Source organism: Nycticebus coucang, chromosome 6 (genome assembly GCF_027406575.1).
Source record: "Nycticebus coucang isolate mNycCou1 chromosome 6, mNycCou1.pri, whole genome shotgun sequence".
Taxonomy (NCBI): Eukaryota; Metazoa; Chordata; class Mammalia; order Primates; family Lorisidae; genus Nycticebus; species Nycticebus coucang.
The window spans coordinates 78,702,022-78,718,035 of NC_069785.1; the positions used below are offsets into that span (position 1 = coordinate 78,702,022).

Sequence of the window (16,014 nt, forward strand, 5' to 3'; positions counted from 1 at the left end):
AAGTAAAACTCTGTCTCCAATAATAATAATAACAAATAAATAAATAAAAAATATATAAATAAATAAAGTGGATCTGAAGCCAGCTCTCTAGTGGGAAAGGTCAGACATGTGTGATGGTGCAGAGTAAGCGCAGACATGTAGCTAAGGGTGGCCGCAACAGCCCTGCATTCATCAGGGGATTGGCCTGGGAATAGAAGGATGAACACAGTAGCCCTGAATTTGTTCACGATGCTTCCCACACTTCAGACATTAGCTGGCATTTATCTTTAGCCATGAGACGTGCACACACACCCCCTCTGCCTCCAGCGCGTTAAGTAAATGTGAAAATGTTGCTGCCAGGTCCCAGAGCAGAGAGCTGGGCATTGGCGGGGTGAGTGGCAGTGAGGTCCACCCTCTGCATGCTGTGTGGGTGACTCCTGCGAGAGAAACACTGTTAAGGAGTGGGCTTCCACCCCCTGGCCACCCTGCTGTGAGTCCCAGGGGTGGGGTGGCCCTCCTGGTCTCCCTTTCCTGGGTGTGAGGTATTAAGTCTTGAAAGCTGGCTAGCCAGTGTACCATCCTCCCAGTCCCCTCAGCCCCTCATTTGGAGAATAGGTGGATGGTCCTTCTGCCACCGCTCTGTTTGGAAAGATTAAGATTCCTGGACAAGCCTGTTCTGAGGGTGTGTGCATGGGAGGAGGGTGTCTGGGTGCATAGAGGGGCTCCGCACTCTGTGAGTCACTGGGAACTTCCTGGGGGCACACCAGGCCTCTCTCCCCACTTGTGTGATGAGCCACCAAGACAGTGCAGGTATTTATGGCTGGTTTTCACGCCCCAGCAGGTGGTGTGAACACACTGTGTCTGAATGTACACGCCCATGTTTGGATTTGAGAGTGTGGGGAGCCCTCCTGTTGTCTGAGGCCTTCTAGATACCTCCACCTCAGGCTGCCAGCCTGAGCCACATCATTTATCCTGTGGGGAGGATCCCACCCACAAGCCCCCATCCAACTCCAAACCTCTGTGACTGTCACCAGGGCCAGGCCTGGCTGCTGGTCTTAGCTCCCCCAGAGCAAGTCACCCCACCTCTCTTACCCCCCCGGTTTTCTTATCTGTGAAATGGCCACAGCAACCCTTTCTGCATCTGTTGGGATTAAAGGATCCAGACCAGTGCTGCATCCCTCAGTTCCAGAAGTGGCCAGTGAGAGGTTGGCCAGGGCTCGGTCTGTCCTGAGCTCAGCCCTGCTCTGGGCCCAGCACATTTCCTGCTGGGCTCTCTCTTACCCTCTTTGTGTCACTCACATCCCCATCAATGCCATATTCATTTCTCAGGTGACAGAAATACCACAGGCAGGTGATGGGTCCAGAAGGAGCAGGCGGATGCTCAGGGTACGCCCTCAGCCACCTGCCTGCCAGGCTGTGGTCAGCCATGTTGTGGGGGTTGGGTTCCCAGGACAACCTGAGCAGAGAAGGGAAAGAGAGGGAGGGCGCAGCCCAGGTACAGACCACAGGTGGGGCCCCCTCCAGCTCAGCTGGGAGGCTCTGACTGGGGCTTGGGTTTTTTGCCTGTGGACTAATGGGCCTTAAAAAATGGAAACAGGTACAGAAAAGTACTTCTCTGGACATCTACCCCAATACACACAGCAGAGACACCACATGTTTATCCTTGATACGTCCCTCACAGATCTACAACACAGTTGTTTTAAAAAAGAAAACCACCAGCCTTGGCACCTGTAGCTCAGCGGCTAGGGCACCAGCCACATACATGGGAGCTGGAGGGTTCGAATCCAGCCCCGGCCTGCCAAACAACAATGACAATTCTAACCAAAATGTAGCTAGGTGTTATGGCAGGCGCCTGTAGTCCCAGCTACTTGGGAGGCTGAGGCAAGAGAATCGCTTAAGCCCAAGAATTTGAGGTTGCTGTGAGCTGTGATGCCACGGCACTCTACCCAGGGCAACAGCTTGAGACTCTGTCTCAAAAAAAAGAGAAAACCACAAAAACCTTTATCCATACACAAAGCAGACACCACTGCCCCAACCAGAATCAGGACCGCACAGCTCATCCTCTCGAATGGATTATTCATTTAATCCTGTGGGTCTCGACCCCTTTTTAACAATGAAAATATATTGCAGCATTAAGAAGGTTGAGAACCACTGCTTTAGAGCAAGGTCCTGCTCATTCAAGAAATGAGGGCAGAGGGGTGAGGGGACTTGCCTGAAGGCTGCCCAGAGAGGTCCATATTCTAGAAGGTTTTCCCAGTCATCATACCCACCCACATCTAGGATATGTTGACCCCCTGCCCCTTCCCTTGATGGTGGGAGTCAAAAGGCCCAGGGATCTACTAGAGGCAGCACCAGACTCTGAAGAAGGACATTTCAGGAGCTAGTGCTGCGGCTCCTCTCTGAGTGTAAACCCTGAACAAGGTGCTGGGTGTCGTCAGTAACTCCTCTCCCCGACCCCATGCTATGAGGGAGTCTGTTGGACACTTTGTCCCTAACTGGAGGCCTGGCACACCCAAGAAAGGCAGGAAAGAGGATGACAGGCCTTTGTAGCCAGAAGAGACCCTTAGACGCTCAACCCACATACCCCCTGTACCCCCAGCCCCTCTGTGTAACTTGACCATTGCTGACGTTACAGCAGCTCCTATCCTGACCTAGATAAGGAGAGTCCTGCTCTCCCAGCCCACCCAGCCATCCTGGGAGCCAGCACCATCCTGGAGGCCTGGTCAAGAAGGCCTGACTTGCTGTCCCTTTCCTCTGAGAGAAGGAGAGTTAAGCTGAAGAGAAGGGAGAGACGGGCAGAGAGGGATAGACTCTCAAAGGGCCATGAGGGCTGGACTTGACTTAACAAGCCCACCCCCCAGAGGGCACACCCTGCTCAGTTCTTGGTAGCCCCTGATGGATGCACTATCGCACCTTCTATGTACCCCATTCAGTGTGGTGAGTGTCTGAAGCCAGACAGACATGTTCCAGTTCCCACATGTGACCTATGTGATCCTAGGCAGGACTGTTCCTCTCAAGGGTGGGGAGCTATCCTTAGGGCCCAGAGTGGGCACCTAGCCCTGAGAGCTATCCTAATAAGATCCCTTTGTCCTCTCTCTGATGCACTCTGGTTGACACTACAGGCATCTGCCCCAGCTGCCCCCACCCCAATGGCCAGGTGATGGATGGGCAGGTAGCAGGGGCACCAGGAGTTCTTGGCAGGAAAAGCTTGTGGGAAGGCCACCCCGCCACACCACAGCGGCTGTCAGAGTGCGCTGAGTGTGAGACTTCCCCACCACCTCAGGGTGCAGAGAGAGGCAGGTGGCGGGGCTCCAGGTGCTTCAGTGCTGACGTGCTGCATGGCCTCGGGCAGCCAAGCAGCCTCTCTGTGAATCTTCGACAGAGGCCCAATGAGGCAGACTAAGGCTGTATGAGTAAGATAAATGGTGCAGAAAGGACCCCAGGAAGAATAGGCCCAGCTCAGGCTGTATTTGATAAGAATTTGGGGGATTCTCTCTTTTGTCCGGGAGAAGGAAACCACTTGCAGAAGTAATGCTCCACTGAGGTCATGTCAGGACTGGGGAGAGGCAGCTGCCTGCTGCCCAAGCCCACGTGCCAGGCCCAGCCCTACTCCCTGTGTGGCGCTGGGCAGGCTGTGGAGGGTGGATCCAGTAACCTCCCCAGGGCCAGGCTGGGGAGAGGGGGGACTTCCCAAGGCCTGGACTGCCCCCCTTGCCTTTTGTGTGGTACTCCACAGGCACTCAAGTGCCCAAATTAGGCTGCCTGGCCTCACCTCCTGGAAGGGAGTGTCTCAGAGACTGCAGACCCCCAGCCTGAGGGACAGTTCAGTCTCTCAGGGACAGGCTCCAAATTCTTCTGCATTGAGGAGCCAAAGTACTCACATGCCCAGGCATTCTCTCCACTGTCCCTCCTCCCTGTCCCCCCACCTCAAGGCCTCTGTGGGCAGCTCTGGCCCCAGGGCCCTGCCTCTATTGTTTCCTTCCTTTACCCCTTGGGAGGGGGTGCCCTGTGCTTGGTAGCCTGTGCTGAGCCAACCCTAGCAGCTGGACCCCTCCCCTCAGCTGTCTCTCCCTCCCACTGCTGTCCTGGGCTCAGGCCTTAATGGAGTATAAACAGTCTGGCAGAAGGAAGCCTCATTAGGCTGGATCTAATGAGCAGCCCCTGAAAAGGGGGTGGGTCAGGGAGGTGGAGGGAGCTATTTATGAGGGCCTACTGTGCACCAGAAGTGTCACACATCCCACCACCCTCAAGATTGGCATGACTAGTCCCAGGTAACACGAATACAAAGTGACTCAGAGAGGGCAGGTGACTTGTCCAAGGTCACACAGTGAGAAAGTGGCCTCCCTGGGATGTGCCCCCAGAGTATCTGACCCTGGCGTCTAGTTCTTCCCAGCATCCCCAGCGGTCTATCTCTAACACCCTCTGCCATAGGTGTGTCCAGCTGCAATTCTCATGCTGTGGTGGCGGGACGCCCACCGCCTCATTTCTGGCTCTTGGCCTCCTCTTTCTCCCAGCAACACCTGACTCCACAGGGGTCAGGCCAGTGGCGGGGGGGCATGGGGCCAGCTGGGCTCTCAGCCTCCTGCCACACCCACCCCTCAGTCTCCATCTGTAATCTGAACGGGCATGAGTGAGGGGAACCAGTGCAATGCCAGGCAGCTGGCTACCCCTTCGTTAGTCTTAGCTAACAAGCTGTTTATGGGTTTGACATGACACCTGCTTTCTTCTTTATAACTTCAATAATTTATAGGCATATTAGCGGCCAGGCGGCCACCCTGGGTCCCAGCCAGACGGGCCAGGGCGATGCAGCTGGGTGCCTCTGCCGATATTTACTCTCTCCCACCATCAATTATTAAGGAGCCCTCCTTCGGATTTGCACATAATTACATGCACCGTTATGGTTCAAACTCCCCTGCTCTTAATCCCTCTGGAGAGGGTCCCAGCCTGCCTGACAAGACTGAGATGGCATGCGGACCCAACTGGGTGGAGAAGGCAGGCAGCCACCACACCTGGGGGAAAGATGATGGTAACCTCAGCCCCATGCCTTTCTCTTGGCTGAGCTGGAAACTTCTTGGCCAGTGCTGACCCTCTTCAGGGTCAGCTGTCCCTCCCTCCCCCATCCTGGGCCCAGGCCTTTGCACCTGTAGTTCTAGCTGCTTGGAGAACCATTCTCCACCTCTGCACACCTGCTTGGCTCCTACTCACTCTTCTATTTCTGCTCAGCCATCACACCCTCCTAAGTACCTATCCCATCTCCCCAGTGCCTGCTCTGTGTGCATAACCCCCACACCTCGGCCTGCATCACACTAGGTTGAGTCTTGCCTGCTAGACCATGGGCTTTGAGTGCTGTGATGAATGTTTGTTGAGCAAATGAATGAATGAATGAGTAGATGAATGGGTGGATGTTTCCACATGCCTCACCTCTAGTGAGTCCACCGAAGTGCCTGCCTACACCTTGTCCTCCGGAAGTCTGTCCTGATTGCTTCCCTCCTCCTAACTCCTCCAGACTCTTCTGGTCTGGATCAAGAACCCCCTGGGCACCAAGGCCCGGGCCCTCCACCCATGTCCCCAGCACCAAACAGGGGGCAGAGCAGAGTGGAGGGAGGGCACATGATGACAAGCTCAGCTCTGCTGTGTAACCTGGGGAAGCTGCTAACCCTTCCTGATCTGTTTTCTCATTAACTACTTTACAGGGTATGGTTGAGGCTTACAGGAGATTATTTATAAAAGCACCTAGTACAGGGCCTAGCATGCCATAAGAGCTCAAGTAATACTCCTTAGCCTCAACCTTTGTCTGTGAACTGAGTCCGTGTAAAACTAACTGAATTGTGTTGAATTGAATGATCTTAGTGACACCTTCTCTTGTCCACACTTCCTTGTTCTTAGTCTCCCCTGACATGTAGCTGGCACCAGGCTTGACTCCTGGGGGCTGTGCAAATATTCAGGATTGATTAATTAAGACTTCGCCATATCTCAGTCCACACCCATGAAGGGAAAGGGAGTGAGTCTGTCCCTTGTTGATAGGAGAAGGGACTGAGCTAAGGAGGCAGTGTGGAGGCAGAGTGAGGAACCAAGAAGCCCTGCCCCCCTCCATTGGACTTGGAAGCCCAGGAATATCTCCCTGGAGACTCTGTGCCTCAGTTTCCTCCTCCATAAGAAGAGACGATGATAGACTGGGTGCGGTGGCTCATGCCTGTGATCTTAGCACTTTGGGAGGCCAAGGCAGGTGGATCTCCTGAGCTCAGGAGTTCAAGCCCAGCCTCAGCAAAAGCGAGACCCCTTCTCTACTAGAAATAGAAAAACTAGTTGCTGGGCATTGTGACAGAGCCTGTAGTCCCAGCTACTCTGGAGGCTGAAGCAGGAGAGTGGCTTGAACCCAGGAGTTTGAGGTTGCTGTGAGCCAGGCTGAGGCCATGGCACACTCTAACCTGCGAGACAGAGTGAGACTTTGTTTTCAAAAGTGAAAAAATAAAAACTAGGCTGGGTGTAATCCTAGCACTCTGGTAGGCCAAGGCAGGTGGATTGCCTGAGCTCACAGGTTTAGACCAGCCTGAGCCAGAGCGAGGCCTCATCTCCAAAAATAGCCAGGTGTTGTGGTGGGTCCCTGTAGTCCCAGCTACTTTGGAGGCTGAGGCAAGACAATCACTTGAGCCCAAGAGTTTGAGGTTGCTGTGAGCTATGACACCATGACACTCCACTGAGGGTGACAAAGTGAGACTCTTTTCTCAAAAATAAAACATAAATAAAAAATAAAAAAAGAGGAGATAATGACAGAAGGGACCCCCTGGGGATGTTGAGAGGATCGAATGGGTTGCTAAGCGGGTGGATAACACACTTAGAACCACTGTGCTACTCATGGTGTGGGGTTCGGCATGCAGGTCAGGATAGGCCTGACTCTGCCACCTCCCTGTCTCTCTCTGTATTAATAACGGGCTCCTGGAATTGGTGTTGATCATTCTCATGCACATTTTTATACTTTTCCTATACATGCTGGTATCTATACTCAGTTTATAGAGTTTGGGGCTTGTTTTTAAACTTTATGATTTATAAATGGTGCAAACTTGTATATATCTTTGTTTTTCTTCCCATACAATGTGTTGGTGAGATCACCGTGCTGATGTATGTAACTCCAGCCTGTTTTCATTGCTGCATAGCATTCCCTTGTATGATGATACCACATCTGTACTTTCCTCCTCTAGTGACAGATATTTAAGGTCTTTCAGATTTTCCACTATTACAAGTGTGAATGTTCTTGTACCCACCTTCTCCTGCACGTGCTTTGGGGAATTCCTGGGCCATAGAATGTGCTGCTTTTCAACTTGACTAGATAACCACCAAGTTGCTATGCCACTCCTTGCCCTCCCTGGCAGTAGACACTCTGCCTGCATTGTGTCAACACCCATAGCCACACTAGGGGAAAAGAATTGTTACCCATTTCATAGATGAAGCATGTATTAGTTATCTGTTGCTGCCTAACAAATCACTCCAAAATGTAGTGGCTTAAAATAATAGATATGTATTATCTCGCAGTGTCATGGGCCAGGAATCCAGGTGAGGTTTAGCCAGGTGTCTCTACCTCGGGGTCTCTCACAAGGCCAGAAGTTTAGTCATCCCAAGGCCCAACTCAGGGAGGAACTGCTTAATGTGGCTACTGGAAGGTCTCAAGGTCTTGAGGGGTATTGATTAGAGGTTTCAGTTCATTTGCACGTAGACTTCTCTTTAGGGCTGCCCAAAACACAGCAGCTGCCCCCCTCATAGCAAATAAGCAAGCAATCGAGAGTGTACCCAAGATGGAAGCCACAGGTTTTATGTAATCTAATCTCAGAAGTGACACGGCATCACTTATGCCATATCCTGTTCGTTAGAAGTAAGTCAGTTGGTCCAGCCCACACTTAAGGGGATGGATTACATAAGCAGGGAAATACCAGAGGGCGGGAACAACGTGGGGGGGGAGGACCGGGAGGAGGATCATTTTAGGGCCCTACCATTGGGTAACAGAGGCTCAGAGAGGTAAAGTGACTTGCCCAGAGTCACATAGCAGTTAGGGTCAGGGTCAGAACTAGAACCAAAGACTGTGTGGGCCCGAAGCTGGATACCTTCTGAGGCGCCATGCCGCCTTTAACTTAATAACAGGTTCTGACTTAAGTTAATAAACAAATCTCCTGCACAACAGAACTCAAGACAAGCACTTAATGAATGGATTTGCTAATAGTGCTGCCTGTTTGCACACATTAGCTCGAGTCCCCCTGACATGATCCATGGGGACAGCCGAGGCAGACTCTCAGGAGCCGCTCTGCCAAGCACAGAGCCCAGGTTCCCAAAGAGCCAGGGAGTAGTCCCTTTACACAAACCATGTTTTCTATTTGCTTTTGTGTTTATGCTCCCAGTTTAATTTTTTTTTTTTTAATGGAGCGCACACTTCTCTAACCTCTTAAGGAAAGCTGCATCTCATGGTAACTCAAGGCCAAGAACTCTGGTCTTCCTAGAGGGATCTCAGCTGGGCAGTGCTAAGGTGCCCTTCACTGACGGCCTTGACCAACTTCCTGCCTCTTGGCCTCTGAAGAAGCAGCAGCCAGGCAGCCCGGAGTACCTCGTTTCCCTGCCAGGCTCTCTGCCTCAAATCCTCTAAGACCTGTGGGCTCCCCCTAACTCTCAATGCCATTCCCAACAGAGGAGGGTGCTGCCCACAGTGCTTCAAGACAAGTGCCATATCACTCATGTTGAAACGCTGAGATGGCGGCATTGATGATCAGCGCACTGAGGTGAGGGGAGTGAGAACTGAGGGTTCAGCAGTATCCCTGCCCCCATGCTCTGACCCCTTCTCTAGGGGGAGCCATTGGTCCTTCCTGATTGAAGGACTTTTGCCGGATTTAATTGACACACTTTAGCGCTCTGGAATTGGGGCTCTGGACCCTGCTGTGGTAACTGGAGGAGACAAAGGATCAATCCCTACCCTCAGCATATTCCTGATTCTCAGAGGGCAGGGAACTTGGTCTAGGCTTCTCCGCATGGAAATGCTGAAAGTAACCTCTGGATAGACCACTGACTCCACAGAGGAGGGGCGGGGCAGAGAGTGACCCTGAGTTTATGGAGCACCTGCTGTGGGGCATGGGCTCAGCATCAGTGAATCCTGGATGCACATTGTCGTGAGGCCCTCACACCACCCTTGAAATGGGTTCTGCTGATGTTCTCATAGGACAGAGGAAATTGAAGCTAAGTGAGGTGCCTAAGGACAGAGCCCAGCTCAGAGGGGAAGATGAGGTTCCCAGAGCAGGTTTCCGGAAGGAGGGGCCGAGGGTCCTGAGACAGAAGGAGAAGAGGAGAGAGGACTCAAGGGTCAGAAAAGCTGTCCATGGCAGGACAAGGCTACAGCAGGGGCCAGGAAGAGGATGCCCCACTTAAGTGGGGTGCACATTCCACGCCCCTGCCCTCAGAGCCACAACCTGTACCCACCATGGGTGTCCCTCTATGTCAACCAGTACATTTCCATATACATTGGGCTAACCACTGTGGGGAGAAGTTGCCTCTCTCTGCTGGCTGTGCCATGTAGGATGTGGAGGGCCAGGAGCCGGAGAACACCTGGGACATAGTGCCTTACTCTAAGATCCCTAGGCCCCACCCTTTGCACCATGCCCACATTGGAACCTGTTGTCCCTGAGTCTCCTCTGTCTCCTGAGAAGGGGGTTAGGAGAAGGCAGGAAGGCCCTAAGCCTGGGCCTATCTCCAGGCCCACCTCCATGAGGGGACTTCCCTACTAGTCCCCTCAGGTGCCCTCATCCCTTGCTGGCCTCCACAGCTGCGCCACTGCAGGGCCCTGACCCTATGGATTTCCTGCCACTTCTCAAGCCACTTCACTCCAGCCCAAGTGTCAAGGACTTCATTACACCAGTGGTCTCAGCAACCCCAGCTTGGAGGCCTGTGAGAGCCAAAGGGGAGTGCTGGGCCTCTTCTGTGGCTCCCAGAGGCTACATGGCCCCCAGCTTCTAGGCTTCAGCCTTCCAGAGACTCAAGGTCCTCCAAGGAGCCCCCACTTGAGACCTCATCCCACTGTCTAGGCAGGCCCACAGAGTCCTGAGCTTAGAGTCTCCTCAGGTCACCCTGCCTAATTGCATAGCTGGAGGAACTTCGGCCCCAAGAAGGGGCAGTAAGCTCCTCAAGGTTACACAGCAAGTTACCAAGTTCATTTGTGGCATGAAGTGGAACATGGAGTACACCTGAGCATCCAGCTCCATAGGGGACCTGCAGCTGTATGCCAGCTCCACCCCACTCCCCTAACCCTTCTCCACTCCCAGTGCCACTTGCCCAGCTCCCACTTGCCTTCCCAGCTCCTGTTCTCCGTTTTTCTTGCTAATTAGAGGTCTCAGCAATGACTCCACTGTCCCAGCCATTTTAGAGCCCTCATTAATTTCAAGTGCCTTCAGAAATAATCATCATCGTAAAACCCTGTGAGCTGCTGAGATGCAAGCAGCCAGGGCCAGCACAGAGCAGGCATGCAAACAGTGTGTGTGCCACCCTCTCCTTCCTGGGCCTGGGAAACCCCTGGGCCCCACCCTGGCCCCACCTCCTGCCATTTCAGCCTCCCGGAGTGAGTGGAGAGCAGGGCTTCAGCTCTGACATCAGACACACACACAGCTCCAAGCCTAGCTCTACCTCTTATTTAGAGAGTGAAGTTGAGCAGGTCACAGGCCCTCCTAGAGCCTTGGTTTTCTCATCTGTACAATGGGAATAGCAATGCTAATCTTGAAGTGAGGTGAAGAATGTAAAGTGTTGCTCAGAGCCTGGCTTACAATCAAGCTTGAATAAATGTTAGAAGGCTCTATCCCCTCCTCTGAAGTCTCCTGGCAAGCCCATGCCAGCTTCTCTGCTTTGCTTCCAGCCATCAGCTCCTGCTTTATTGAGACTTGCTGAGTTCTCATCCTGAAGTCAGGATCTGCTGTGTGCTCACCTGTGAGGCATACAGTCTCAGACCTGCTCTTGGGAACTCCTAGCCTGAGGACAGAGTAGGAAAAGGTTGAGAGCCTTGCCTGTAAGGGCATTTCAATCTGGGGAGAGGAGATAGAAATAGATCAGACTCAGTTTGGTTTTAAAGCACAGGTGGCAACCAGGGAGAGGGCATGCCAAGCAGGTGGACCAGCAAGGGCAAAAGCTTGGAGGTGTGGGTGAGCAGTCTTCAGCTTTAGCTTCTGGATGTAATCCCCTGTTTGTGCTAGAGAAGTCTTGGACTGTGCCATCCTCATGTGTTACTTCTCTGTGGCCCTGGGACCCCTAAGAGGCTCTGTTGAGCACCACCCGACAGGACAGGAACAAAGAGATGCTTGTTTCACAGCTCATGCAGAGGCAACTGACTGAATGGGGACCCAGTAACAGGATCTACCTTCCTAGGGTCTCTGAATTACTTCAGGAGCCGGCTCTCTCACCAGGCCCAGGCTGGACCCTCAAAAGGCCTCCCCTCCAAGTTGTTCCCCCAAAGCCCCTCTCTCACCATTACTTCCATTAGTGAAATAAGACAAGGAGATCTGGGAGGGGTCATTTCTTTTGGAGACACAGGGAAGGCTAAATGCTTGGATACTGTTTCTGATGGAAAACTAAGGCTGCAGGGCAATTCCTCCCACACACAATTACGCGGTCATTCCTGCTGCCTCCAAAGCACAGAGGGATAATTGTGAACGCCAGAAGACCCCACCCCAGGAGGTCAGCTTCCTCAGCTAGCACCTGGGAGTTGGAGGGTAGAAGCAGTGGACTCTCCCCCATTTCTCCGCCGAGATCATTGAGGCAGAGAGCAGGTGAGTCGGGGGCGGAGATGTGCGGTGGCCGCGCCTTGCCTGCGTCAGTCGCCGCACCAGGAATAGCCCCCGCCCCCGCCCCCGCCCCCCAGCGGGTCTGCGCGCCCGCCGGGTGCCTGGCAGAGCCTTTACGCAGGAGCTTGCGAGCGTCTATTCCTGTCGGGCTGGTGGGAGGAGGCGGCGCGGGAGGGCGGGAGCTCACGGGTAACTCACAAACAGCCGGGTGGGGAGGGGCTGCGGAGTCTGGGGAGGGGTCCAGGCTGCACCGAGTTGAGGAGATGGGGGGCGCCTGCGCTGGGGTCTGGACGGGAGGGGGACTCCTGCACTCCTCCTCCCCACTTACCCTCCCACCTGCCGGTCCCTCTGCCAAGCCTGCCCCCTGCTGGTTTACTCAGTCCTAGAAGCCGGTTCAAATTCACTTCCTATGCCTTACGAGCTGTGTGACCACTGGCAATTCGTGCAACCTCTCTGAGCTTGGGCTTCCTTCCTTAACGGAGTGGGGGGGACAGCAGTGTCTCCGCCTAGGGTTGCTGGAGGATGAATGTAGAGCACAGAGCAGAGCGTCGACACCTGCTAGGAGGGGGCTCTAGCTAGACCTAAGATGAGGATGGACCTAGTGGTAGAAGACGGTAGAGAGTTCTCCAGGCAGGACTGTCCAGAGCAACGGAGTGGCAGTGAGCCCGAGGATTGGTTTAGCTGGAACAGAAGGTATGTGCAACTCTTTGGGCTATGTATGAAGCTGAACAGGGGAGAAGCAAGATGGTGCTGGGGAGCAGGGGGTGGGGAAGTGGCCTCTCCGTCCCAGCCAGCACCTCTGCAGTGGAAGTCACTCAGGCTTCACGGAGGGAAGGGACTAATCACTGGGAGCAGGCTCCTAGGGTCTGCCCCAGAATCTGAGAGGCCTTGGGCTAGTTTCCCCCCTCCCGGCTTCAGCTTCTTTTATCAACCTGATCCCCTACCCCTGTGAACTCAAGGTATTAGGAACGCGAATGTGCTAAAGGGGGAATGAAGGGATGATTGTCGCTGGTGGTGTCAGCACTGATGATTATTCCAATAAAACAGGGCTTCACGGTGTGTACAAGGGAAGAAGGTGAAGTCCCGAGGGTAATAGCCTACTCTGCATCCTCCCAGCCTAGTCTCTGTATCTGCGGGTCAAGGAGGATATGAATCTCTGAGGAGAGGTCCCATTCCTTGGTCCCATCTGAAGATGCGGCCGCGGCAAGGATCTCCGGGACGGTTCTGAAGCAGTGTAGGGAACAGGAAAGCGCTAACTGAGGCTCAGCAGTGCCCTCTGCTGGTCTGTGTGTGCAGTGCCCGCGGCCAGAGCCGGCCAGAGAGGCCTTCTGCCCCCTGCTGGACCTGGAGCCGGCTGGGCTGGGCCAAAGCCGCAAAGAGGAACCCAAGACCCTGCTCCTGGGTAAAGCCGCGAAGCCAGCGCGGCTTTCTTGCGGTCCTCTGGAGCTTTCCTCTCTGCTTGCCTTACCCGCAGGCTGCGAGGAAGTGGACCCTCCAGGGTCTCGCGGACTTTCCAAGAGGAGAGGACAAGGGGCAGGACGCAGGCTCGCGGTCTAAGCCTTGCCATGCCGTCCTCCAAACAACCCAGGTCGGGTGGGGAGCCCTGTCCGTTCTCGTGCGTGCGTTCGCCCACACGGCAGGGTGCAATGACCCGCGTTAACGTGTGAACACACTCAGGGCTCACATGCACATCTATGTGGTCACACATAATCACACGCAAGGGTGTGCGCGCGCGCACGCTGGGAGGACCGCCGGCCGAGCTCCCCGGAGCCGGTGTGGCCCGGGACTCGCCCGGACCCAGGACCCAGAGGGGCGCGGCCCTCTGTGGACAGCGGGGGTGCGGGTTCGGAAGCTAGGCTGCCGCGCCCCGCTTCTGTGCCCCCTGCCAGTTTCGCTGCCCCATCTGTGTAGGGCAGGGGTTAGGGTGCTCCTCCCTCTCTGTCCCCTTCGCTGGAAGGAGACGCGCCCCCCCACCTTGGCATTGCGGCCGCGCCTTCTCCTCCCCCGCCCGGCTCCCGCCGCTCGCGCGCGCTCCCTCCCTCCCTCGGTCCCTCCTCCCTCCCTGGCTCGCTGCTCGCGCTCCCTCCCTGCGCCGCTGCAGAGCGCGGAGCCCGAGCGGGAGCCCGGGCGGGAGCCGGCGCGGGAGCCGGCGCGGGCGGCGGGCGACAGCGCAGGCGGCGGCGGTGGGGGGGGGTCCCGGTCGCAGTCCCAGTCCCAGTCCCGGAGCGTGCGGGGCTCCGAGCAGCATGTGCGGCCGCTGTCCGCCGGCCCAAGCCCTGGCCCCAGCCCCGTTGCGGAGCGCGCCCGGCCTTGACCCCGGCCCCAGCGGCAGAGGAGGCGGCGGCGGCGGCTCCTGGCCTGCCCGGGGCTCAGAACCAGGCTCGTGGAGCCCGCGTCGCGCGTCCTGAGCGCGCCCGCCCCTCCGCCCGTCGGGGCCGTGGCCTCCCGCCTCCTCGCTCTCGAGCCCCTGCTCCGGCTCCGGCTCCGGTTCTGGCTTGGCTCCCGCCTGCGTGGGGCAGACAGACGGACGGCCGGCCCCGCGAGGGCGAGCGGACTGCCGGCCGGAGGTGTCGGAGGAGGAGGAGGAGACCGAGGAGGGGGCTGGGCAGGGGCTGGGGCCGGGCCGGGCCGGCGGGAGAGACATGCGATTGGTGACCGAGCCGAGCGGACGGAAGGCGCGCCCGAGATGCAGGTGAGCCCGGCGTCCTCAGCCCATCCCCGAGCAGGCAGCCCCGGGACGAGCGCCCCCGGGGGCCGCCGTTGGCCCTGCCTGCGCCCTCCTGGGGCTGCGAGGCACCTCATTGCCACTCAGACCCCCTTTGGGGTCACAGGCCTGATTTTCTCCCAACCCTCAGAAATGAAAATTCTTCCTTTCCTATTCCCCGAACCCAAAAATTCTAGGTTGGCAAGCTGGGAGCCTGGAGGTGTGAAGGGGCCCTCACCGGTGTCCCAATCCTGCTCCGGTCTCCCCCTCTAGTCCCCCACCCATTCTGAGCTTTGATCACCCTAGATGGTAAGCCTTGTGTGGGTGCCTCTGTCCATGGACCCCAACTGTCCCCAGGCAGCCCCTGCGAGCACCAGGCACTTCCAAGCTGGTGGACACAAATCAGGGACTGGGTTTCTCCAAGAGCTCCAGCCTGGATGGTAGCCCCCACCCCACCCCCAACACACACAAACGCAAGCACTGCCCCTTTCCAGCTCCTGCAGGTGAAAAGGAGATGGCCAGAAGGGAGTAGGGATAGTGGTGGGGAGGGAGGGGAGAATCCAGGAACCCTTTAGGGGCCTCCCCTTTGTCTGCCTTCAGCTGGGCTTTCACCTCCTCCTGCCCCACTTTTCATTCTGAGGCAGAGCTGGTGGGAGGTGGGAGCCAGCTAAGAGGGAAGGGAGGAAGGAGACTCCTGCTACCCTCCCCACCCTTTTTGGGGTGGGCTGTTGGCTTCTGGTCCCCAAGGCACCCCAGGAGATGTGTCCCTTTGCATGGATCCCACTTGGAGGAGGAGGGGTGGGGCCAGACCAGCGGGCAGCCCCTCCTGGTTCTTGCTGGGATCACAGCAGCCCCATCCACCCTGGTTGTGCCAGCCCCTCTTCTTTGTTCTCAGAGGCCCTGGAGTTAGAATGGGGGACATGGGGCAGCTGGAAGGATGGTAACAACTCTGCCCTGGTGGGGTGGGAGTGCAGGAGACCCTGAGCTGGGGAGCAGTACCATCTGGGCAAGCCCCTTCCTGCCAGCCAAGCCTTCCCTCAGTCTTCCTCTGCTTGGCTTGGGCAGCCAGAGGGCGCACAGCCCAGCCTGGCCCACAGCTCCAGGCTCAACCCTGCAGGTCATTATGCCAGCGGCTTCAGCAGCCGTGCCTCCCAAGCTTGCAGAGCAATGAGCCAGGCACCCAGCGTCAAGAGAGCCTGGGGCTTCCCCAGATCCAGTGAATAGTGCTGGTGAGGAAGGAGAGGGCCAGCTGCTCCTAGCCCCTTTGTCCTTGTGAGGGCCAAGAGAGACTCAATGTCCTCACACTCTAGGAAGGTGCTAGCACCTGGTCTACTGGGACAACATGATTGTCCTTCCTTTCTACCAGCAGCCTGAGGCAGCAGGGAGGGTATGGGGTGGCAGAGGAAAGAAGCCAAGAATTCCTTAGAACCATACTGAAAGATGGCACAGATTCAGGGGTTTCCAGCAGCACTGGCTGCCCCTCCTAGAGGGGGCTTAACAAAGGCAGGGACAGGCCCCCTGTGGTGTCTTTTA

The 16,014-nt window shown here is 56.0% G+C and overlaps 1 protein-coding gene across 8 annotated transcripts in view; it reads left to right on the top strand.

Annotated features, from left to right (window-relative positions):
- LINGO1 (leucine rich repeat and Ig domain containing 1) overlaps positions 1-16,014 on the top strand; it is a 197,160-nt gene that overhangs the window by 165,310 nt on the left and 15,836 nt on the right. The window contains exon 1 of one of the 8 annotated variants that reach the window (XM_053595443.1): positions 14,342-14,469. The exons of the other annotated variants lie outside the window; for them this stretch is intronic. Within the exon in view, the coding sequence (XP_053451418.1) occupies positions 14,464-14,469 (6 nt within the window). The 5' untranslated portion in view covers positions 14,342-14,463. Of the gene's footprint in view, positions 1-14,341; positions 14,470-16,014 lie in introns of those variants that run through there. 8 annotated transcript variants of the gene reach the window in all.